This window comes from Uloborus diversus, chromosome 6 (genome assembly GCF_026930045.1).
Source record: "Uloborus diversus isolate 005 chromosome 6, Udiv.v.3.1, whole genome shotgun sequence".
Taxonomy (NCBI): Eukaryota; Metazoa; Arthropoda; class Arachnida; order Araneae; family Uloboridae; genus Uloborus; species Uloborus diversus.
The window spans coordinates 39,589,827-39,617,270 of NC_072736.1; the positions used below are offsets into that span (position 1 = coordinate 39,589,827).

The following is a 27,444-nucleotide window of genomic DNA, read 5'->3' on the forward strand; positions in this document are numbered from 1 at the left end:
AAATACTGAAATCGACGTTCAGTAAATGGTAAGACATGAAACATATCAGTCACAAAAATTTATCTTGAGAAATATGCTACAAAAACACAAGAATCAGAATTTTTGCATATTACGCAGGATGTATCAAGGAGCTGAATTTGTCCCATCTTGGTAACCAGATACTAGTCTAATCGGAAACAAGGGGCTCCCGGCCCTTGGAGAGTCCCCAGCTCAAAATCAATGTAGTGTAAGTTTTAAAAGAGTTTTTTTTTGGGGGGGGAGGGAAAGTCTACAAAACTGACAAGGGGCCTGTCTTGAGTTAGAAAAGAAAGCAGGAAGTCCTAATAAGTGTCTCAATTTCAAGTATGCTTTGCAGCTAATGAGAACTAGAACTGTTTTTTTCTGTATTTCTTCAAATAGTTCACTCGTTTAATAGTTACAAAATTACGAATAAAACTTTGTTATTTTCCTTTTCTGACATCAAAAAGTTTTAAAAAAAATAAACTTCCTTCTATTTTACGTTGCAAAAAATTTCTGGTTTCGGGGGAAAGGGGGGGGGGGGCTGGATACGGCCCTGTCCGGGAATATAATTTTTGAACCCTGGTATTTATTGAATTACTATGTATACATATTTAAAGGATTTTTATATACAATCTGTGAAAGCAGTTTGTTATGAGCTAAACTCTCCAAATGCAAAAAAAAGACCGAGGAAACAATCATAAAGTGGAATGCACGACTGCAACTAAAATATAAAATTCATGGAGAGAACACATATAGGAAGTATAAGACCTCTGAAAGTATAAAACACTATACAGTAGGAGCCGCTTAATGTGATCACAGTTAATGTTATCATTCGCTTTTGTGTTATCAGAATTACGAAAACCCGGAACAAAAGTATATTAAAATGCGTTTAAAAAATCGGATATTGTAATCAGTGTATTCGTTTATTGTTATCACTTTTTCATAGATTTTGAGTTTTTTCCCTTTTTTTGTTCCTCAATCAACAGAAATACAAAGACAAACACTGACAAGTAGCTTCCCCGGAAAATAAGTTTTCTTCTCATCAGTAAAGCAGAAGAATTTTCTCTTTAAACCCATTGAGAATTCAACCATGATGAGTCAAGGCAATACATCTAAAAATTTCTCAGCCATTACTTTGTAAGTTACAAAAAATAAAAAATATGAAGTGATTGAAAACAAATTGAAAATTTAAACAACAAACTAAACCGTGCCGGAAATGATGGTGAAGTTGAATCTGCTTTGAAACTGAGGTTTACGAATGTCAGAGAAAATGATGTGCGAGTAAATGGTCCGTTTACGCAGAAAAAACTTAACTTTAAAAACTTTATTTCTGGCTTTTTAAAATGGGGAAACAATACTTTAGCATCAGACGGATGGTTTATTCAATGTAAAAAATGAACTATGTCACTCCCCTAATTTATAATTTTAAACTGAATTTAATTGAGTAATTATAATTTTAATTTGCAGTTGCATGCTTCTTATTTGAAAGAATCTTCATTTTGTGCGTCCTTGATCCCTTTCGGCTATTGTTATCAATCGGTTATTGTTATCAAATTGTATTTGTCCCAAAGTGATCACATTAAGCGGCGCCTACTGCATTACAATATGCATCACTGATGTAGATAGTCAATGACAAGAACTATTCTTTTACCTGAACAGGCCTTTTTTTCCCAAGTTTCTCAATTTGACGAAGACAATCCAGAAATTTCATACTGGGAAAGAGACGATGAGTCCAATGCTCTAAGGTTGCTAATAATTTTTCCAGATCCTCTTTCTGTAAGAGTTCCATACAATGAAAACAATCAATACAATAAAAGTAAACACTGCATATTTGAACCCTGTTATATCAGAACTAGGTACACCACAAAACCAGGGCCTGATTACTGAATAGGCCAACCAGGTGGTGACCTAGGGCCCCCACTTTTTAGAGGCCTCCAAATAGTCAAAATTGTTTGAGCCAATGGTATAAATTTTCAGGTTTCACTAGAGGGGCCCCTAAAAAGTGTCTGGTCTAGAGTCTCCCGATATCTTAATCGGGTCCTGCACAAAACAGGTTATACTTAAAGAGACCATTAATTTTTTTCCCTCAAAATAAAAAAATTGAATATTTTCAGTACTTGCAAATATTAAACTTTTTTAAAGAAGAAAACTTATTTTTTTAGTAATTCATGCTTATTACAGACAAGAACAGAAATGAACACATAAAAAAGAATTAGTGTCATATTATGCTTGTTAATTAACAAATTGAGGGCATTTGGCGCTGATTTAAAATAAGAATGGAATTTTTGGTAGGATTTCATACAAGCTTCAAGAACCAAGATTGGCAACTCAGCTTATTTGAATTCTCAAAAATTCTAAATACAAAATCAATTTACTTACCTCATGTCCTTTACCTTTAAATTTTACATTTTTGAAATGGTCAACTAAAACAGGGATCCCTCTATCACCACATAACCTATAAAATAAAAAGAAAACAAATTATTATGTATTTTGTACTTCATAGTTCATTGAAAGACGAGATTGAATATTACATGATTTATTAAAGAACCAACATTTCGCCATACGTACACATAGTGATGTAAAATACCCGGGTATTTATTTTTAGGGGTAAATACCCAGGGTATATACCCGGGTAAATACCCAAAATGGGTAAATACCCGGGTATTTATTTCAAAAATTTATATTCAACTAAAATACTTTTCTGTATGTATTCCATTATGTATATATACAACCAATCATATACAAAACAATAAATTTTTGCCCAAAAATTGTATTTTGATCACATATTTAAAGAATTATTGTGTGAAACAGCTTAGCAATCTAATATGATATTCACATTAAATGTGTTGGATATGCCTAATCAACGTTGATAACCAAATTTCAGATATAAAAAGCCATTCTACAAAAAGAAAAAAAGTTTAACTGGTAACAAAAAGAAAAAGCAAAAATCAATTTTTTAAGGTCCTAGTCTTTTATAACCCAGTAATATATCCCTGCATGACATCAAAATGTAACGAAATGTCGCTCAATTTATTATTACTATTTATTTACCTATATCTTATGCAGAAATTTCCTCCAAACTTAGTTCAATTGTTCAGGTGTATTCTGTATCATGCACACACACACACACACACACACATATATATATATATATATATATATATATATATATATATATATATATATACACATAATATACATAAACATTTAAAATTCATTTAAAATTTTTAATCTTTTATTTTAGGGTTTATGTTTAAAAAAGAAAATAGTTACCTTTTAATACTACCTAAAAATTTTTTGCAAAATGCGCAATTACTAGGGGATTTACCCTGCCTTCGGATAAATACCCAAAAAAAATATTTACCTTCCCACCCTACAGGGGAACAAATGCAAATGAGCAAGGCAACAGAAAAAAAATTTGCTTTTTTTTTTGCTTATTAATGTGAAAACTGTTTCTATATTTTCCATGTTATCACTTAAATATCAATAAAAAAATAACACCATAGTGTCTTAATAACTTCTCAGTTTATTCTTCCAAACATCCCTCATGCTTCCTTTTTTTTCATTTTGGATATGACTATAACCTAGATTGTAATTTTGAAATCCTGAAGTTCATAATGAATTGCTTACACTTCTCCAATTATGACATTGAAAAGAAAGATTCCTTGGTTCACGATATGTTTCTTTCATGATTTCATCAAGTCTTTCAATAAAAAATATTATAAACTGTGTAATACATATGTATATATCAGTTTTACCAATTATTTCATATTCAGATTTTTAAAAAAAAATCTCATTCACTTTTTTGCATTTTTTATAAAATACCCAGTTTTTGGGTATTTACCCAGGCCTTGGGTAAATACCCGGGTAAATACCCAAAAAATATTTACCTACCCGCTGGGTATTTACCCGATCCACATCACTACGTACACACCATATCGAAACTACATCTGGACTGGGAGTTGAAGTAGAAGTTACAATGGTAGAAGTAGAAGTCAAAATTAATACACAACAATTCTCCCACACTTATTTAAAAGATTAAATATTTACAAATAATATATATGTGTAGAATATAATAAATATATACAAAATGAGAACCAATAAAGTAAATTAAAATAAATGTTAAAGTTATTTACAATAATGATACAATAATTCTGCAATTTATTTTCCTTCAGAGATTTAACTTTATGACAGGTTTTCGTTGACGGTTTGATCTCCTTAAAGGAACTGGAGTGCCGGAGACACAAGCTTGTGGGATATTGTCCTTTTTAGGCACTGTTTGAGCCACTGTCGATTTTGCTGATGTTTGGGACACAGCATTGGGGTCACTGGCTTCATTATTGTGTGACGTAGCAGGTGGTTGATGCACTTCTTCATGACGTCTCAAAGGGAGATCACTTTGGTTACTGATTGTTGAAGAACTGTGTGATGGAAGTGAGAAGTGTACTCTTCTGTGTTAAATGAAAATCTGAAGACGGTTTGCTTACTTGGCAAGACCTTAATTGATTATAGTGCCATTTAATGACATATCCCTCATCTAATTCTACTAAGTAGTGCAATCCTCCAAGCTTTTCTACGACGATACCATCAGACCCTCCCCCAGGATTTGGCGGGAGGGCGCCGCGCCCAACTTGCCCTTTGATTCTTAGAACGCGCCCAACTTGCCGTTTTATCGGTAAAACGGCGCCCTAATTGCCTTTTTGTTCATGAACTGGCATCCTTTGGATTTAAGATTTTTACTAGAAAAAGGAAGGAGCCAGTGTCCCTTTCCATTGTTTTCCCACAATGACTTTCTTCTGAGTGAAAACAGCGGACATCCGTCCCTCTCCCTCGCCTCTTAACTAGGATTGCCATTGAGCTGACTATTAGAAAAGCATACCTTCCATTATCAGTTACCACAAGGGATAAAGAGTGGCCTACTGGGCATTCTAGAGACTTAACAATGTTCTTCCAAGGACTTTTCACTTTTGGGAACACTACTGATAAGCCACTGCTAAATTCCCAGAATCACTTCCTTGCTTCTTGCCTCAGTCTTCCCATCGCCCTTTATTTAATAATGGAGGGCTGTAGCGAAGAATACTGGCTGTCATCCTTCCTCCTTATCGCTTCATGACAAGGGAAGTGTTTCTTTGTCCAATTGACATGTATGTTAAGAAAACTCTACTTCTCTTCCAGCCAGAAAAACGTTAAGTTAGCCCTGCATTTTATAATCTTCCAATCAAATTCATATTTTTAATAGTGCTTTTCCATTTTGAATTAGAATTAAGTAGATGCAATGGAGCGCCACAAATCCACCGACCTAAAATCCGCCAACGTCCAAAATCCGCGCCATTTTTTTCCGTTTTTTTTTTTTTTTCCTGCGCTGCGAATTGAATCTTTTTTTTTCTTAAATTTTATTTCAGTGTAAATTAATCAAAATCACGATTATTTGCTGAAACAGCTGTTTTAGCGGATAATATGCTGTTTTATTATTATGTTTTATACGCACGCCGATAATTTTTTTATCTGAAAAATACGTTTGTATTTTTGCTCAGTTTTCTTTATATTGTGTACTACTCAAAAAATAATAAGAAATATCGAAAACTGAAAGCAGATGCTAAAAGATTGCTGCAGATTAACAGCAAGACGCTAATATTTCGCGTGACACGTGGCATCAAAGAAACGCAAAAATATGACAAAAATAAAAAGAATTCAGCATGTAAAAGTCAAATGTGGATGATTTTTGACATTTAAAATGAAAACAAATGACTTTTAATTATTGAAAATAAATACTAAGTGCTTTGAAACTGGTGCTGTTTATTGGTTTTTGTTTCCTTATGGTGGTGGTTACTCCAAGAGCAATTATTACTTTTGAATTTAAAAGTCTTAAGTTACAGCTAGTAACAGCTGAAAGAATTAGTTTTCCGCCCCCTCCCCCTTTTATAGTTCATTCTTCGTTTTCCAATTTAGAAATCAAAACTAGAAATTATTTTTAAAAAAAAAAGCAGAATGTCCAAATTTTCAGATCATAATAATTTGTTTTACTTATGTATATCTGCTTACAAAACATTATTTAGCCACAAGCAGAAACTTTTACTTTATATATTCATTGTTTAGATATTAGTAAATCAATTGTTTTACATAAACAAGCCATTCTTGCTTAATGAAATTGTTACCAAATGTTTGTGACATCTCAAAGTACTTTGTGGTAACTAATGTAAGTCTAATTCATGTTAAAGTGTGTCGTTGGGGAAAGTTATTATGTACATAATTCATCAAAATCTTAAGAGAAACGTGAGTTAAGCTGTTAGATTTGCATCAATTACCACTCACATTCTCTCAAAACCAGCCTTAGCAAAACAAAATTTTGTACTGTTTTCTCTCCTTTTTCTTGCAGATGCTAAAAATCCTATGGCTTTTAGTTGCTTTCTTTTTTTAACCCCCCTTCCCCCCCCCCCCCCCTCTTCCCCAATTTTTAGTCTCAATCGCCTCCTTTGAAAATGATTATAAACTATTCAAATGTCCTACGAAGTAATTCATAAATGTTTCAAAGTTTTTTTTTGTTGCGACAGTAAGACATTTGAACCCAGGAACAACAGTAATATCCTACGACTATATCCACTGATGCTTTGAAGCTATAATTAACATGCCTTTTAGTTTCGAAAAAGTGCCCTTTTCTCAAAAAAGTGCCTTTTTTTTTTTGAAAAACAGCACCCTGCCCTTTTTTAATCCTGGGGGAAGCTCTGATAACATATTTCCATTTGTTGGATGATGTATAATTTCGAGATTAGACTCTCTCTCCAAGTTTATAACTTTTGTTGAAATCGGGCTGTGTAACACTGTTGTTTACTTTTGATGTTGTTGGTTTAATGAGATCAAGTTCTGATTGTAGTTCTCGTCCTAGTAATAATTCAGATGGAGTTAGTCCGTTTTGTAGAGAAGTTATTCGAAAACGAAAAAGTAATTTACACAATTTACTATGGAGGGTTCCTGGGTGATATCTCATGCACTTTAATTTTGTCTTCAGAATTTGGACATATCTTTCAGCCTGTCCATTTGTTGCTGGATAGCCAGATGCGATTAGGCGTCATTTTATACCGTTGATTCTGCAATACCGTATATACTTGCGTATAAGTCGAGAAATTTTGTCCGAAAAATGAGATCAAAGAAAGGGGGGGTCGACTTATACGCGGGTCGAATTTTCCGATCAACGAGAGCTGGTAAGCTACGAGAAATGCCGATGTGCGGTTACAGGTAGTTGCTGATAAGTTGATCGTGTGAAAAAGTAAACTTATTCAAAAATAATAACTAAAAAAATCTAAATAATACACATAAGTAAAGATCATTTTATTCCTCTTTATTAAGGATCAAATAAGCAATTAACAAATATCGTGAAACGTATGAAAATATTTATCGTCAACAGTCACGCCATTCAAATAATTAACTGCTATACTTTTTGTTTTAAGAGTGGCAACATACTTGCTTAATCATATCTTTTCAAAGCACGTGCGCACTTATGCCTCCTGGTAATCAAATCCTTCAAAAAGTGCTGCATAAGCAATGAACTGGATGGCACAGAAGATGAACTGATATTTAATGACCATAGTGCCGACAGCGATTCAGACTCTGATATCATTGACGATTCTGCAGCCGCCGATGTATACGATGACGCGGTGATGACGGAAGCGGACTTTAATGAACTTTTTTTTGCGTCCGACTCGGAATCCGAGTTTGAAGGCTTTTAGAAATGTTTTCCTATTTAATTCCTATTTTATTTGTAAATAAATGTGTTCATTATTTTGAAATTTCTTTGAGAATAATTCGCGATGTTTTTGGAAAGTATGGGGGTCGACTTATACGCGAGATCGACCTATACGCGAGTATATACGGTAGTCCTGGAATTCTTGGGATTTGAATATGGAAGCATTGTCTGACACTAAAATTTCAGGCAGTCCGTGCCGACTGAAGATTTCTTCCAGCAAGGAAATAGTATTTGTGGATGTTGGAGATCTTTTAATTGGGATAATTTCCGGCCATTTGGAAAGGGCGTCCACAATGATTAAAAAATTGTGTTCCATAAAGGGACCTGCATAATCAATATGGACTCTCTGCCAAATTTTCTCTGGTTTTTCCCACACTTGAAGAGGTGCTTTAACATGATTCTTTTTTATGTTGCAACATTCTTTGCAACTTTTCACATGATTTTCAATATCAGAATCGATGTTTTTCCAGTAGCAGTAATTTCGTGAGAGAGCTTTCATCTTGACAATACCTACGTGTGTTGAATGTAGTTGCCTGAGCATATCTGGTTGAAGTGACTTAGGAATTATAACTATCTCCTCTAAACAAAATTCCGTTTTGAAGAGTTATAGTAGAATTGAATACATTCCCTACCACAACATCATATTTCAACTTTTTTAATTCAACAACTTTTTCTGTTTCATGTTTTATTCTCTCTGCGGTTAAAATTTCTGTTGAGATCCAATTGATAATAAATTGTTGATATGCTTGTGATTCGTCAATACTATTTATTTGATTAATTGAAATTGGTAAGGGGTATCTGGAAAGGTAGTCTGCATTCGAGTTTTTATCAGATTTTCTATGAACTATTGTGTAGTCGAAATTTGAAAGAAAATGAGCATATCGAAGCATTCGTGATGTAGACATTACTGGAAGACTTTTCTCTGGATGGAAGATGGAGCAAATAGCTTTGTTGTCGAGAATTAAAGTGAATTTTCTTCCAAAAATGTAGTCATAAAATTTTTTTCAAGCAAACACAACCGCAGTTGCCTCACGATCGAGTTAACTATAATTTTTTTCGGCAGCTGTTAAACTTCCTGAATCGAAAGCGATCGGGCGTTCAGTTCCATCAGGCATTGCATGTGATAGAACCCCTGAGAGTCCAAAGGGACTGGCATCGGTGGCTAAGGTAACCGGAAGATCTGGATCATAAGGTACAAGGACTTGATTACTTGTAATAACTGATTTTGCATTTAAAAAAACAGCTTCACACTGTGCAGTCCATTTGAAGCGCATGTTTTTGCATAAGAGTTTGTTTAATGGATGAAAAAGACTAGATGCATCTGGAATAAATTTCGAGTAATACATTACCAAACCAATAAATTTTCGGACATCATCAACATTTTTAGGTTGAGGTGTTTTAGAGATAGCTTTGATTTTGTCCGGTGATTTGTGAAGTCCAGCAGAGCTGATAATGTGTCCTAGATACTGAACTTTTTCTTCAAAAAATTTACATTTGGCAAGATTTAAATGCAGATTAAATTCACGTAACTTTTCAAGCACTTTAAATAAACGTTCTTGACATTCTTGTTTGGTTTTACCCTGGATAATTAAATCGTCGAAATATGCTATTGTACCCTCTAAATCTTGAACAAATTGATCCATAAATTTATGAAATTCGTTTGGAGCAATTTTTATACCAAAAAATAGCCGTTTAGCTAAATATGTACCACAATGGGTTGAAAGAGTTTGAAATTTAGCACTTTCTTCATCGACTTTCAAGTGCAAATATGCTTTGTGGATATCTAAGGTACAGAAAATTTTTCCATTGCGTAATTTATTAAAAATATCCTCGATTCTAGGAATTGGATGTCGTGCATTTTGAAGCCGATTATTAACTGTGACTTTAAAATCTGCACAAATGCGTACAGAACCATCAGATTTTGGAACAACAACTAGGGGTGTTCCCCATTCAGAAAAGTCGGTTTTTCAATTATACCTTCTGCTTCTAATTTATCAAGCTCTTCCTCAACTTTATGTTTTAAGGCGTATGGAACAGAACGAGGTTTAATAAAAACAGGTTTAGCATCTCGATTTAATTTTAGGGAGCATGTGTAATTAGGAATACAACCAACCTTAGGTTCAAACACATCTGAATATGAATCAAGAATTTTTGAAACAGAAACATCACTAGGAACATTTGAAATTTTGTTAAGGTCATGTAAATTTATGCTTAATTTTCTAATCCAATCTCGTCCTAAAATAGAACAATTTTGACTTGACACAATATATAAATCTTCAAAACTTGAATTATTTTCATAAGAAACATTCAATTGTACAATACGAAGTGGCTTGAAAATCTGACCCGTGTAACTTCGAAAACACACATTTGTTCTTTGAATTGGAATATTAAGTTTTAACTTCTTAAATTCATCAATATTCATTATGCTTACTTTACTTCCTGAATCACATTCGAATTTATGCTTCAAACCATTTAATTCGATAATAGCATACATCTTATCATCATTTGCATAATTATTAGAAAAAACATCATAAATTTGATTTACAGCAAGGTCATCTTGATCATGTATAATGTTGTTGACATTTTGATTTCTTGTTTTGTTTTTGATTAAATTAGAAATGCAAACCGAAACTGAATGTCCACGTTTTGAACAATATTTGCAAGTTAGTTTATTCTTTAAAAAACAATTTTGGGTTTTATGGTTAGATTTCCCACAATGTAAACATAATCCCTCTAATCCAAGCTCTTTAAAATTAACACCTTTAGGTTTCATGGATGATTTTGAACGACTTCTGAATTTTGCATTTTCATTTTTGGTTTGAAGTGGACGCTTATTTTTCACACTACCGAGTGATACTTTGTTCACAGAATTTGAAAAATTACTCTTATATACTTCCTTATTCTCAACTTTTGCAGCTTCAATAGCTAAAGCAATTTCGATTGTCTTTTCGAACGTAATATCACCTTGTTGCAACAATTTTTCACGAATATCAGAATCAGACAATCCTCGAATAAATTGAGAACGTAATAATAAATTTAACATAGATTTCGAACAATCACTTGAATTAAATTGAGAAACAAATTTAGAATTTTTTGTAAGATCTTTTAATGAAGAAATGAATGTAGATATCGACTCGAAATGATTTTGCAGTCTTGAAAAAAATTTATGCTGTTCGGTCAAAACGTTCGGTTTTGGCGATAGATGCTGTTTTAATAATGACAGCAATTCTTTATAAGTTTTCGTTGAAGGTAAATCAGGAGCAGTTAAACTAGACAGAAGCTGGTTTTGGCGGGAACCGAGGCAGTTGATCAAAACTAAAACTTTTCGTTCTTCTGTTTCCGCATCCTCATTCGATAATCCTTTTAATTTGAAGTAGTTTTCCAATCTCTGTGAATAACAATCAAAAGATTCCGATGATTCATCAAATTGATCAAAGGATAAATTCTGTTGAGCAAGAACATCTTTAGTACTGCGTTTTGATTCTGGAGCAGTAATATTAAGTTTATTCACAAAATCTTGAAGAGCTTCGACTAGCTGCGTAATTTCAGTCATTATCTATTCACATTGTCGCCAAATTATTATGTATTTTGTACTTCATAGTCCATTGAAAGAGGAGATTGAATATTACATGATTTATTAAAGAACCAACATTTCGCCGTATGTACATGCCATATCGAAACTACATCTGGACTGGGACTTGAAGTAGAAGTTACAATGGTAGAAGAAATAGAAGTCGAAATTAATACACAACACAAATTGAGAGATAGGTGTTTTAATGATAAAAAAATTCGTCTGGCATAGTGTTGCATGTTGTAAAAATATATCAAGAATAAATTTTATTTATTAGCAAGAACCCCAGAAGCTCTGGTCCTCAATTTTCTTGCAGCTAGATCGTGAGAGGGTTTCCTTCGATCAAACATCCAAAGAACAATAAAATAAGACAGAACAAAAAAATATTCCTGAGCGGCTTGAAACAGTGAAAAAACAAATTTATTTAAGGGGAAAAAGTAACAAATAAAAAGAAAAATGTTTGGTTGAGTCTTCTAAATAAAAAATGACTTTAATCTGTTAGAAGAAAAACTTATTAAGCGGATTTTTGCAAAAGGGGTAACATCAAGTCCAAATATTTTTAAAACTGTATCAAAATAGCAATTTTCACGAACCAGCAGAAGGAGGAGGGCAGGGTTGGCCCGATTGGACCCAATTGGGTTGGACCCAATGGGTTTTTTTGAAAAAACCCATTTAAAAAACCCCATTATTTAACCCACTTTTCGGTTTTTTTTAATTTTCTGAGAAGTTTTTTAAAAAATTAATTAATTTAAATACTTTTACAATTGAAACTTCTATTTTATTTGTTCTTCGCCAGAGACAATGGACATAAAAAATGAATTTTGAACTTTAATAGTATTTCTTAACTCTTAACGGCATTAAAAAAATACTTCAAAGGTTTTAAATAAATATACTTAACTTTTTTCTTTAACCGGTTAAATAAATAACTCAAATTATCTTGACTAAGTCTTGACACCTCTGATTTTATCAATATTTGTAGATTATACATAGGAAACTACTCTAGCTAAAAGGCTTTCATGATGTGAATTATTTTCTGCAATCCAATACGTCACAAATCTCGAATTAACAAGTTATATTTTTTTAGAAATTAACAGGTTTTACAAATGGTCGGACAGAAAACAGAATAGGATGTACAGTATTTTCATTATCTTCCGGAAAAGTTTTAATATTTCTTACTTTGTGCACAGAAATAGAAAAACGGGCAACATAAAATTCAAAGAAATGTCTTGATTAAGCTGGAATTCAGTAAATAGGGATTTAAACTACTTGAGGTTCTACAGAAGTATTGCATAACAAAATGAAATATGATAAAGTAAAATGCAAAAAAAAAAGTAATTAAAAACGAACAATAGATTTTATTACTCAAGAAGTAACTTTGCCTTAACTGTTGGTAATCATGGAAACTAAAAAATCTGAAACTTCTTCGTGGGTTTCGTCATCTTTCATACTTTTCTTCAGAAAACGTTGAATTTTAACTAGTTTTCCAGCTTTTATTACCCCAAGACAATTTTTGCGCTTTGTCCATATACTTACGCTACAATATGCTACAAGTACCCTACATTTTCACTAAAAAAATACAGAAAACCCACATGTCTTTTAAAAAACCCACTTTTAGTTGGGTTTTTTTTTGGGTTTTATTTAAAAAAAACCCTTTTAAAAAAGCCTTTTTTTTTAAAAATACCCTGGTTTTTGCCAACCCTGGAGGAGGGATAACGTATGAAATGGACACTGTAAAATCTGGGTTTCACTGAAAAGTACAAAGCTCAGTTTAGAAAGTTTCTTTTTTTTGAGCAATCATGAACTGCTTAGTGTTCTCACTTGACCGTTTGAGGTGTCCTCAGATTTTATCTTTGTCCACCCCTCCCAGTCTTCTGACCACCATTGACCAGCTTCCCAATGCTAATCCCCCAGCGAGCTGCTGGGTGGTGGCATCCATATCTTACACACACACACAATAGGACATTCTTGTTTATGCTTCATTAAATTTCTATTATTTTATTTATTTCCCTTTTAAGTCGGAATTATTGAGAAATTTTTCCTGTGCAAATAAAAGAGAGAAGATGTAAAATAACTTACGGAAGGCGACAAATGCTGTCAAAACAGTTTGACATGAATAACAAAAACAATAACAAGACGATATAGCAAAAGCAAAATACACGATTGTGGATGAAAATGTACCCAATAAGATTGTTTAATAAGTTATGTACTGCAGATAGTTAATGAAAAATTACCTATCAGCATTGAATTTCAATCTAGGATTTCTAACAATGCGTTTCTTTACTGGTACTGGCACAACAGTGGCTTCAGCATTGTTAACATTTTCAGATTTATTTTCTTTGCTTTGATCTTCGCCTCCGGAACTTCGTCGCTCAAAAAGATCGTCCAAATCATCTACATCGTTATCCATTGTCGAAATTTATATTCAAAAACGAAATATGCAAAACAAATGTTCTTCTACAAGTTTATTCACACTCCAATAATCTTACTACCACATTTCCCTTTTCCCATTAAATGCCGCTTGCTTCTTGCTTCCCGCTCCCACAAGGATTTCGTAAATTTGATTGGTCATTAAAAGGCGCATGCGTCGTTCTTATAAAACGTCTTCTTTTGTTTTTATGAATAAAAATACACGCTTCCTTAATAAAGAGAAAGAAATAAACTCAACTACTCAACCCAAATATGAATAAAATACTCTCATTTTCTTGAAAAATTTAGGTACAATATAATGTGGTTATTAAAAATTTTGAAGAACGTGATGCCGCAGTTAAATAATTTTATTAACTGTAGCTGTGAGCTCGAAATTTTCTTGAAACGTGGTTTTCAAACCAACTAATTTTTTTCTACTTAATTAATATTTTACATCCTTATTTCTGGTAAATTTTATTATTCATTCTTCATACAATTTTAGTACTATTCTTTTACGATGCGTCAAGATCCCCGAGGATTATTCTTTAGAAGATTTTTAACGTTCATGATTACCCCCGATTTTAGTGCATTGAGTGGTTATTTACATACTGTTCGATATACAGATGACAGTTGAGCTCTAACTTGTTTCTGTTTCGCAAAAATCGAAAAATCTCACGCATTAAATATAATTTATGAAATCGACAAGGATCTTTGTTGTGTGTTGTAGAGAAGAACGTCCATTAGTTAGAAACTACGAACTGATTAATACCTCTAATATGTGCTCTGTCCAAAACATATGAACTAACTTTTGGATTTAATTTATTACTCGATGTCATCGTTCAGGGGAAATGCTTGTTTCAGTCTTTTAAGATATTGGTTTCTCTAATTTATACTGAGACATGATTTTTGCCATAGTTTCTTATAGTGATGGTTGCGACAAAAAGCGATTGAGACAAACGATTTTTGAAGCATCAAACTTTTGCTTTACTTCTTAGTAGTTTTAGCTCTATTGTACTTCATCGCTGTTGGGTTGAAAAAAAAAATAATTTTTAATGAAACATTTGCATCAGCTTTTATTATTACCTCTTTTCAAAAGCAAATAAATTTTAATTCATTGTAAAAGTCACATTTATTAAATAGAAGTTTCTCTTATTGAATGGGAATTTTCAGGCAAGCATTCATCAAAGCTAAGCCTTGATGCCAAGCTTGTTTTGTAGAGTTTGAAACTTGAAGTATTGCTCAGCAGTGTAAGAGAAACAAGATTGGGATGCACTTGCAAAGGCTCATTTAAATTAAAAAGACACTGATTAAAAAGGTTTGCGGACATCAGAGTCAAAATCAACAGGTGGGATTGACATCTTTTCTTCACCTATGCAACCTCTCAACCATAGGACTAGTATTGATTACATGTTTGTCTGGATTATATTCGTGGTTTAGTTTGTGACTCATACACTTTAAATTTTCAAAATACAAATGGTCTACTGTCAAAATTGTACTGTTTTACAATTATCTATTTTATGATTATTTTATTTTATAATATTTTTTTCATAATCATGTCAAGTGTGGATCTAGGGGGTGTTTCATGACATAGCCTGAAACTGTCTTTTACAAATTTCATTTTCAAGATATTGCTGAGTAAGAGGCTTAGACAATTGGCCCGCTCCTAAACGAGAAGATGAATCTATCCTTGTACCATGACTAAACATTTTCAAACTCGAGTCAATAAGTCTAAATTTAGTCCTCTCACCACACATGTGCACATTGGCCCAAATTAGTTATAACATCAGTGAATGCATACTTGCAGTTTTTACATATTAATGAACAGAACAATCAGAGGGCTATGTATAATACAAATTAAAACACAAGCAACTAGCTGTTTCTAATTTTTAACATTAATACCCCAAAAACTTTTTGAAAAATGGAAATGTTAAAAATCCAAATATAGTAAAATGTTTTTCCTCAAGATAAAAACAGACAGTTATAGTTTCTCATAACTAAGAAAACAAATAAATAATTTGCTGATTATAAATAGAAAATGCATATATGGAAGTAAATTAGATCAAAATTAAATTTTATTAACATTGATCAAATGTTTAATTTTTAGGGGAACCTCCCCCCCCCCCCCCCCCCCCATCCCAAATACTCAACAACATCGAAAATCGCTCAGAATTGCCTTTTTGGAGCTTCAACAGGGTTCGTACGCCCTTGAAAAACCTTGAAAAGTGCTTGAAAAAAAAAGTTCATTTTCAAGTGCTTGAAAACCTTGAAAAAGTTTTAAAACCTTGAAAAAGTTTCTTAGTGCTTAAATTCTCTCAAAAATCAACGAATTGTGCTTAGAATTTTTAAAAAAGTATTTCACCAATGCAATTTTCTGAACATGTGTTCAGCATGCAACATCGCGAAAAATTGCTTCCGTGTTTGGGATTTCAATCCTTTTGCACCTTGTAAATATTTTGATGTTTTTTACAACCGAAAGATACTTTTACATATGGTACCTTAGATTAGTTTATTTTTTGTTTAATTTCATTAATTAACAAAGTAATTAATTTGGAAACCATGACAACATTGAACTTACTCGGGTTTCGCGGAAAATTGCTGTTGTGTTTGAAATTTCAATCTTTTTGCATCATGCAAATATTTACATATTTTGGCTAATCAAATGTTAGTTTCGCATATGCTACCTTAGATTAGTATATTTTTTGTTTAATTTTGATCAAAAACAAATAAATTTATTTCATGGGAAACATGCCACGTCGAACGAACTCAGACTTTGCGAAAAATTGCTTCTCGTGTTTGAAATTTCAATCTTTTTGCATCTTGCAAATATTTAAACATATTCACTAACCGGATGTTATTTTCATATTTGCTACCGTAGATTAGCGTATTTTATGTTTAATTTCAGTAAAATATAAGTTTATTTTATGGGAAACGTGACAACATTAAACTTAATTCGCGAAAATTTGCTTCCCTTGTTTGAGATCTCAATCCTTTTGCATTTTGTAAATATTTTTATATTTTTGGCAATTAGTAGTTATTTTGATACTGCCGGGCGGTGGAACCTAAGGCCTACGGCTAAGAGGTGGGGTGCGTGCGGAGAAAAGTACCAGCCTAGCTAGGCCCAGTGCCTGTTGCTGGTTATCAACAGGCCCTGGGCATGGTATTTCTATGCAGAATATTTTGACTTAATAAACTATTTTATGAATTGTATGCATAGCAAAAGTTATTGTTGTACATATGTATATTCAAGTAATAGGGGTCTTAGTTTTAAAAATTATTCCCCCCCCCCCCCTCGCTTCATTTTGCTCTTTGAAACTTTCAGGTGATTTTTTATGAATTCACAAATCACAATTACACCTGAATATTATTGCCTTTCTAAATTTAAATTCTAATTTCAACAATAACCCTTTTTTTCCCAACTACTTTTGTCATAATATATGTCAACTTCTTGTGAATCTTTTCAATTTCGAAATATGGCTCTATAAATCTCAACTTGCACATTTATTGTCTATTGCAAGCAAGGCCGGATTAAGGATTCGGAAGCCCATAGGCATTAGAAGTGATGGGGCCCCCTAGAGCCATGGCAAGGTCAAAAAACGGGGGGGAAAGGTATGGGGGGGATCTGCAGTGTCTAAATTTTTCACTTGCAAACGTGCACACGCATATACTTTTATTGCATAGAAACAGGGAGGGGCCTATTTTGAGGATAATTTAACTTTTTTTAACGTATTTTCAACTAATATATTTCTCCGGGGCCCCTCAGAACCTCGGGGCCCCTAGGCTACTGCCTACTTTGCCTATTTAGTAATCCGGCCCTGATTGCAAGTTAATCAATGAAAGCTGAATAGACTCAAGTTTGCATTCAGAGTATTTATCACTGCTTAAGCTGCTTTTGTATATTTTGAGGTGAAGAGACTGGACTGTGGACTTTCATAAACTTTTCTTACTTCCTAATTTTTAAATTTACTCGAGGACAGTTGAAATGCCTTATTGGCTGAACAGCTAATAAATACATACGAATAATTGATTTGCATACTTATAAATGATTTGCAAACCTAATATTCTTAGAACTTAATAGTGCAAACTGAAATAACTTTCTGGGTAGTGTTTTTGTCCTAACCGCCCTTATATTGTACCACTGTATAGATATTGGAAATAAATGTTCAAACCGGGGGGGGGGGGGGAGTGACTTCAAAAACTCATCTCTGGCAATGCCATTGAACTTGGGTATTTTAGTTTCTTTCCATAAAAGTTAAAAGCACTTGTGAAAGGTTTTTTTTAAAGTATTAATTTGCTGATACTAGAAAATCTACAAACCTCTGACTGCTGCAACCTTTGAAAAACCTCTTGGTATACTTTTCAAACATTTTCAGAAAAACTTTCAACGCAGTAGATCTTTCATCAAAGCGTCTCTCGTTGTAGAAAAAGCAATTTTGTTTTCCTATACTTTTTTGTATTATTGCCTTATTTCCATGTGTTTGTAGTAAATGAAATCTGCATACAATATTTTTAGTACAAATTTATGATATTGCCTTGAAAACAAAATTTTTTACCTTGAAAAGTACTTGAAAAGTGCTTGAATTTTTTTCTGCCTAAAGGGTATGAACCCTGTTCAATTTCGAAAAAATTACTGGCCTTACTTGCATTTTTAGACTTGAGTCCAAAATAATATTTGGGCAAGAGTCCTCATACCACCTTTCTTTAATATCATAATCAACTTACAAAACATTTGAGTGGCATAGCCCCTGAATGTAAAACAGTGTTTAAGTTTTTGGACCGTAATTTTAAAGAATTTTCCAGGGAAATGCTCCAGACCCTCCTTTTCATGAAATCTTCAAAATTTGTTTAAAGTTGGGTTTTTGATACTCCAATTTCAAAAACTTGAAGGGGGGGGGGAAAGAATTTATTTCAATTTATTTTTTAAAAAAATGATCGGAAACAGTCTCTGAGCTCCCTCCCTTACCCTAACGTCAATAAACATTGCCTATAATCGCGTTTTTAAGGCAGAAAGTATAAAAGTGCGTTTTTGAAACTAAAAGTCTCAAAATTTTGACCAGACCCCCCCCTCCCCCTGTTTCCTATTAGATCAAAAAAAATTTTTTCTTTTTTTTTTTTTTTTGTTCGTGCAATGTGCTGCTCCCCAAAAACTTTTTTATGGTTGCATCAATGCACATGTGGGCTGAATTCAAAGAAAGATTCTAAAGAGTTATATTCTCAGAAATATGTATCTGCTTCAATGATACGAATTAAGCATATGCTTTGGAGATGGAGACAAAGAAATATTTTCATGCCCTAGGAAAAAATAGTAAAATGTTTTGCAAGTTGGTTGCAATGGAAAATCATTGCAATGATTCTCTATTTGTGTGCCTATGACTGTGCATCTGTGATACACAAAATGAGGGGCACCTTACGGCATCCCCTTATTTCGTGGCGCCCAGGGCAATTGCTATCCTCCTCATTCGGACTTCCCTGTTTATTATAGCATTATAGTGTTATAAAATAAATACTGATCTGTATTTATTATGTGGTTTATTTAATTGACTAAAATTATAATGTATTTTCAGGTCTCTAGATTTGTTAACAATGCCACTTTCGTGTCGATTTTATTCACAAAAATATCCAGAGGTGGAAGATGTGGTCATGGTGAAAGTGAGATCAATAGCTGAAATGGGTGCTTATGTTTCTCTTCTAGAATATAACAACATTGAAGGCATGATTTTGTTGTCTGAACTTTCAAGAAGACGTATTCGTTCCATTAATAAGCTCATAAGGGTAGGCAGAGATGAATGTGTTGTTGTAATTCGAGTAGATAAGGAGAAAGGTATGCGTTTTTAATATTTTAAAGTGTAGTAATACTTTGTTAATGAAATGTGTATTTTCTTAGATTTTGTAACGCACTTCTCATCTGTGAATACGTTTCTGATCTTTAATTTCAATGTTTGTGTTCATGTTAATTTTTACACCTATTTTTGTAAATTTAATTATTTACAGTACTAGAGTATAATACTCATATCTTTAAAAGCATATCCACCGGGGCTCAAAAATTTTATTGCCCGACATGCTCAGGGCTTGTAAAAATTCCTATCGGACATAAATCTTTTACCCTTACATGGCTGTCTTTATAAAAGATTTTAAGATTTTTAAAAAGTTTTTGGAAAATTATTTATTAAATTTCTCAAATTCTGGTGCATAATAAAAATTTGAATTGTTCCCTATGAAAATTGACTTTTTTGAACAAATAAATATGTTGAAAAACAAGGCAATAAAATAGAATCTTTGTATTGCCTTTTGAATGATGTGTAAAATGGTAATGTTAAAAATGGTACAAATGTCCAGCCTATGGCTATTTCTCTAAAATATTAAAATAATCTTATTAGAAAAAAGATGGAAATAGGAAAATTTAAGCTTTCATCAGTGTAAAAAAAGGATTGTTCTCTTTATGCAGTATTAAGCTGACTAAAAGAACTCAAAACACACCGCTTTGACGTAATTACAAATCGAGCTTCTTCCTTACCCATAAAGGTAAAATAGCAATAAGTAAAGAACAAACTAGTATTCGTTTAGAAACAAAAGCACGAATTGGAGCGTAATCAAAATTTGAAGAATTTCTAAAATATGAACTAACAAAAACGAAGATCACTAAAAAAAACTTGCGCTTTATTCAATTAAATAGTATGCAATAGTAGAGTTTCCAAATGTGTGAATAACTTTAAACTCATGTCTCCGGAGAAGCCTTGATTCAAAATTTTCAATATGATTACTTTTAATATTGCTGTTGTAAGGCAACGATTTTCGTAAAAGTAAGTTTTATATTTAATCATTCAATGGGGAAATTTCATGGCATTTACTGTTTTGCATTATAATATTTTCTAAACTAAGTTTTTTAGGAGTAAATTATAGCTTTAGCTGCTCCCTGGTAATGTAGCTATCTATGGTGAAAAAATGGTTAAAATCGGTCCAGTAGTTCTGGAGATTACTCCGGACATACATACACACAGAAGTAGTCATTTATGTATAACTAGTGGTACCCGCACGGCGCACGGCTTTGCCCGTAGTAGAAAATCAAAAGGTCACTTGGTTCAGTATATTTATAATGTATATTTGTAATACATTATAAATATACATTATAATGTATTACAAATATACATTATAAATGTATGTTGTATATTTATAAATAATGGATGATGAATTTATCGCCGATTGGCTACGTTCATTCGCTCTTCCCATGTTATGGTTCCACGTCATGATAATTTCGTAATTTACTTGTCCATCTTATGATAATTTTGCTCCGGAAAATGTTCTTAAAAAATTGAAATAGAAAAAGAACAAAATCGAATTTTTGAAAAATCGCTTCAAGGTGCACACCCCCATGCTACAAACTAACTTTGTACCAAATTTCATGAAAATCTCCCGAACGGTCTAGGCGCTATGCGCATCACAGAGATCAATGCAGACTTTCAGCTTTATTATAAGGAGAGAAGGTGACGACACTCATGAAGTATCTGAGAGGTTAATAAAGCACATCATTATATTTAACTGATGTCAGAGAAAAGACGTATTGCGCTTCTTTTTTTTCCGTCAAAGCACTTTCAAGATAAATCAATAAAAATAAAAATTTCTATTACAATGTGGAGGCCAAAGATGTAGCTGCCAAGTATTCTGTTTTTTTCTTGCTTTTCTCGGCTTTTATTTGTATATAGTAGAAACTAGTTTATATGAATCAATTTTGTGGAGTATGAAAAATATTATATTCTCTTGAGAAAAAAAATTCTAAATTATTATAGCATGAAAGAAACGATAAACGCTTCAAATATTAGTTTTGAATTACTCCTGCATAGGTTGTTTTATAAATTATGGTAATTTTAGGTTGTATAATAAATTATGGTAATTTAATAAACAACATGGTATACTTGGAGCTACTGCAGCTGCACTACTGCAGCTGAACTATAAATGATAAAGTGTTTATGAGAAGTGGGGGGGGGAGCGATCCTATGGTAATTTGTTACAAAGCATGTTTTTTTTTCTGAATTGAAATATAAGTCGGCTTATTTAAGAATGTGTTTTGCTTATTATTCGGATTACCTTTGGATTAGTTCCAATAAACAAGGTTGTACTGTACTTCAAACATATGTAAAAGTTCTATTTAAGTGAATTTTTACATTGAATAAAGCATTTAGTAAACACCTCTTGGAAATTTGCTAACATTAAGCCTATGCTTTGATTATTAAAAATTGCATGATGCAGTGTTTGGGATTTCAATCCTTTTGCATCTTGTAAATCAGTGGTTTGCAACCTGGAGGACATAGAAGAATTTCAAAAGGGGCATGAGGGTATAAAAGATAAAATAAAAATAAAACAAAGAATGATTTATTCATTTTTGTGGTCACATCTGAGCGTCAAACAACAGTGTCTTCCTTCCCATTGATGTTGTGAAAGTGACTGATCTGCACGTCAACCTCACCTGTTCCTAGATTACCTCAAAAAAATTTTCATTTGTTTCTTAACGCTAGAAACACAGAAGGGGTGGTTTTGATGCCAAGCAAACTTTTTTTCTCAGCTGCTCCTCTAAATTTTCACTGGTACATTAATCTTTTCTTGACTTTTACAAAAGCATTGTTCTGTGCAGGGCCGATCCTAGGGTGTCGGCCGCCCGTGTGCAAAGACCTAATGTGCCGCCCCTCAAGAGTAATTTGCATATTTTGACTAATCTTTAACGTCTATATAAATCTTTCTTTCAATTTCTATGCCAAGTTCGAATTTAAAAAAAAGGGAGGGGGGACAGAAGAATTATCTTATAAAAAGGAAGAAATTTTTTATAGTAAGAAACTCCTTAGGTACAATTTATATCTTTGAAGAAAGTAATCGATTCCAAAATTTTCTAGTCCTAAAAACGCATTTTATAGTCTTTCTTCGGCGACATCAGAGAAGGGACGGAGGAAGGGGAAGCGTGGGGGGAGGTGTCGGGGTTCAGGGGAGGAGGATTGCTCCAAGAAAATTATCGAAATTGGCGTATGAAAAATCTTTTTAGTTAATCTTTACTTGTGTTTGGTTGCAAGGACAAAAGAGTCGGGTATATTCAAGGTGCATGGAGAAATTTTCGAAATTGACGTCAAATATCGAAATTTTAGGAACTTTTTCGAGACTTCAGGTGAAAGTAATGTTGCAGTTCTTTCCTAAAATTCTTTCAAAATTGAAATCAATTTGAAGTTATTTTTTAAGACCGTAGCTTAGGAAGGATCGGCGTTCTTCCCGAAAAATCTCCGAAACTGAAATTTTAAACCCGCAATTTTGGGTTACCTTTGTTGACGTTGCTAGAGGGAGGAAGATTCAATCGTCTCCGAAATATAAGTTTAAAACGCAAATTTAGGCCGTCTTTGGTGACGGTAGGGGATCTGGCGGCTATCCTCCGGTAATTTCTTGGCACTATTTTTTCAAAAACCCGTTTTTGGCTAGATTTGAAAACAATAGGGGAAACGTGAAAATATTCCGAATCAAAATATTTTTCGGAACTGAAATCCATTATAGGCTATTTTTGGGAAGGAAGGATTTTGGAACTCTTAAGTGGATATTTCTAAAATCGCAATTTTATATTATCTTTGGTGACGTTAACAAAACTAGGAAGCTTCTACGGATCTTTCGGATATTTTTCAACATTAATATATGAAAAATATAACTATAGACTTTTGTCCACCTCACCTCGACGATTGATGGATATGCTCTAGCGCCGTGAAAAGTTACATAAGCCTGGCAGTTCTCCTCCGAAATTCTTTAGAAATATAAGTTCCAAAATCGTATTGTAAGCATTATTTGATAACGATGGGACTAAGAGCGGGCGGGGGTTCAGTGTGCCCTCACGAAGTTTTTGAAACTGAAGTCAATTTCAGGCTAGTTTAGGCAAGAAGCTATAATTCCACGGAACCGTCTAAAAACGAAATTTTCAGGTATAGTGATTGCGTTGGAGAAAAGGTGGATCCGGGGTCTTTCACCAAAAGTTCGTGAAACTGATGTTAGAAAAACGCAATTTTAGTTTGTTTTTCAATACGTTAAGTGAGAGGTGGTGAAATTAGGGACTTCTCTAAAGACGCATATTGAGACTGCCTTTGGAAGTAATGGATTTCGGGGTCCTCCACTGCAAAAATTTCGAAAAATGTCAAAGCAATTTTATATGACGTTTGATGATAGGAAGGGCTGTCGTCTGAAAACACGTTTTGGATTTTGGAGCCAACATTTTTTTAGGCTATGTTTGATTAAGTTAAGGTGGAAGAGGTGAATCAGAGACTTCATTGGGTCCTTAAGGTCGATGGTTCAACCAGCGAAATTTTCCGAAAGTAAAAGCCTAGAAACGCAATTTTAAGTCTTCTTTAGTTTCGTCAAGGAGGTCATGGCATCCTTTTGGATCTTCGTTTTGGAGCTACATTTAAATTTGCTTCCCGGGGCAAGGGCCCTGTCCTCCTACCTGATCTGAAACCGGTCAGTTCATTCAAGATTTTAATCAGAAAAATTGTCGTAAAGGGGGAAAAGTACAACATTTTAGTTCGTCATTCATATATGTTACTCTCAAGGGAGTCGTAATTTTTCACTTTCTCCCCACGCTTTCACGATTGTTAAACACAGAGTTTGTTACATAGTTTGTTGCTTGAAATGCTTGCGAGAGTATCTAATCAGTATAGCTTTTTTTCAATAAATAAAATATGTCTTCATTGTTTAGGTCTATAAAAGCTTGGGGGGTAAACATTCGTGGCCGTCCTCGGTGCTCCTTTTAGACGGCACCATTTCATGCATTAGAAGGGGGCCTTTCCCCTCCCCTGCATTCATACCTGATTACCGGTTCTGTCACAAACTTTGCAACCAAATGAAGCATGTGTGTTAAGAGTAGATATTAATGGACAATGAACCAACACAATATTCCCTAACATTCTTAAACTATGTATGCTATGCTGTCGGGAAATCGACACATACTTTGACAATTGAACATTTATAAATTAGCATATTTATTCTACTTATTATAAGCTATCTTGTGAGAAATTCTTGAGGAATTTTGCTTGATTAAAAGAACTATATGATGCGGCCTGCGGCCGCCCCTTGCTTTGGCCGCCCTTGTGCGGCGCACACTCTGCACACCTGCTAGGATCGGCCCTGGTTCTGTGTGATAATATAAGGTTTTCAAGAAAATGGCAGGTCCTGAAAGGTTGAGCACCCCTGTTGTAAATAGCTCAATTATTTTAAAAGTTGTAACCTTTTTAATGTGCAACTGTAAATCTTTTTTTTTTTTCAATAGTTAATTTGTTTTTTAAAGCTTGATTTTAGTTTAAAATTATTGAAGGATTTTTTTTTTTTTTCTTTGAATGTACAGGGTGCAAAAAAAGGGTATTCACATGTTTTGAGAAGTAAGAATAGAAAAACTCTGACGTACTGACTTGAAATTTGTTTTATTGCCGTTGGTACATCCAGGGGTCAGGCTAGAGGAAATTCGGGTCCGTTAACGGACTCTTCATAAAAATCCGATCAACCAAAACGGACTTTTCACAAAATCTTGATCAACCAAAGTAGACCCTTCACAAAATTCTGATAAACAAACACGAATCTTTCACAAGTTGTTTATTGAAAGAGCAAATCTGAAATCAAGATAACACGCATATTTCCGGTGTATAAAACCAATAATTTTTGGAACCTTTTTTTAAGTTAAAATAGTAGAGGGATGAGCTTATAGAAAATCTGCTAATTTTGTAAAAAAAAAAAAAAGAAAAGAAGAAAGAAAGAAAACCAAATCAGCATTTTTGTGATGTTCTTGCATGCAATAACTATTACTGCCAAATAAATATAATGATAAATAACTACTACTACAAAATAAATATAATGCTTCTTCGTTTCTTTGAAAGAAATTAACAGCTGACAGTCAGAAGAGGCTGTAATTGTAGTCTCTTTCCGCGAGAAATACTTGTGCTGCCATCTAGTGATAGAATAGCAAGTTAACTTCTAATTTATTATAGTTGATCGTAAAATTAGCGGAAAATATTGACTGGAATTTTGTTGAAACTATTTTTCGTGTACAAAAGTAGTCAATTAAGGAAGAACGCTTTTTGTCTTTTTTTTCAGCGAAGAGAAGAGACGGTATGTTAGCTTCAGCCCGATTCTGCGTCAAAAACTTGAGCTGCTGTTATCTGGTAGTCTATTTTATTTGCAAAATTGGCGAAAAAAATATTGACTAAAATATTTTGTTATAATTATTTCTCGAATACGAAAGTGATCAATTAGGGAAGAAAGCTCTTAATTTTTTTACAGCGAAAAAAGGAGGACTTCTGTTGAAATCAAAAAAATTTGCTAGCTGATGTTTAAGTTCGTTTGAGATTTTTATAAATCATTACAAAATTAATGTTCAATTGTGACATAAGGATATTTATAAAACAAAGAATATGAATGTATGTATGTGTGTATATATATGTGTATGTTCCCTATACACAGGGCCTGAATATTGCTGAAGGCCATGGCCTGTGGACCCTGTTCTTTAGGGGCCCCAAATGGCCCAAGAAGGAACGTAGGGGGGAAGGGGGTTACAAATGCCAGAAACAGGCATTTTTCTTTTATATGAGGGAGAAAAAAAAGGCTCGCAAAAACTAAAATAAAATATCCATAGAAACGACTCTAATTTTCTGCATCAGGAATGGAAAACGAACTTTTTTTTTTTCACTTTTCACTTTCTTGCACAATGAACAATTTTAGAAATAAATCATTAGAATAAAAAAAATTACATTTTAGATTGGTTGTAGCTATGGAAAATATCAAACGTTGTGAAATAATCAACAAAAATTCATAACACAAAAATAATTTATTTCATGATAATTTAAAATTTTCTCGCAACAATAATTAAAAAATAATATTAATAACACTACAAGGAACATGCATCAGAAATGTAAAAACAAATAAGTTTTACTAAAAAGCGTAGCTTTTAATAATGTAAATATCTTTAAAAATATAAAGTTGGAATTTTTTCCTGAAAGTAAAAAATGAAAATTAATAAATAAATAAGTATAAAATGATAAATTTTCAAAACCTCCCATACCGGTGTTTTGAAGTTGCGGAGAAGTCTTTCTTTTTAATGCAGAAAAGATGTGAGCAGAGACAATCGACTGCTTTGGAGTTTTTGAATCCGCAAAATGACATCTTTTTTGAAAGGAAAAAGAGGCTCCTTGTAACTCCGAAACACTTTTTAGCACACTTTCCTTTATTTATTTTTAGCTGTGCATCGCGGTTTCACCCGCGTTAATAAGACAACAATATATTTAAAAAGTATTTTAAGTATGTCATGCTATGACATAAAATTACACCCTTGTCCATGGGTATTTTCCGACAAATAAGAAAACTGAAAAAAAAAATTTCAATTAAAAATAATTGAAAACCCTTGATTTAAAAATTTACACGATATTATCAGTAACTCTAATAAAACTGAACGCTAAAACTGTACCCGCCACATCCAGTTGCGAACCCGAGATAAATGCATCACTAGCCCGGCACCTAACCGATTGAGCTACGATTGTATATATTTGGAACAGCTGCATTAAGCAATTAATGATGCATCATGAAATATTATCGATTTTATTTTAATTTATTGCTACTCCACTCCTATTAATCATAGCGTGATGTTATATAACCTATAGCCTTCCTCAATTAATTGGACTTTAACACAAAAATATTTTTTCAATCCGAACCAGTAGTTCCTGAGATTGACGCA

General features: G+C 33.1%; 1 protein-coding gene across 2 annotated transcripts in view; it reads left to right on the forward strand.

Annotated features, from left to right (window-relative positions):
- Positions 1-27,444, forward strand: part of LOC129225275 (eukaryotic translation initiation factor 2 subunit 1-like) — a 115,454-nt gene that overhangs the window by 71,557 nt on the left and 16,453 nt on the right. Inside the window, exons 1-2 of one of the 2 annotated variants that reach the window (XM_054859859.1) lie at positions 14,091-14,185; positions 19,280-19,536. In XM_054859859.1, coding sequence (XP_054715834.1) covers positions 19,299-19,536 — 238 coding nt within the window. In that variant the 5' untranslated portion in view covers positions 14,091-14,185; positions 19,280-19,298. Of the gene's footprint in view, positions 1-14,090; positions 14,186-19,279; positions 19,537-27,444 lie in introns of those variants that run through there. The other variant, XM_054859861.1, reaches the window with a different exon arrangement.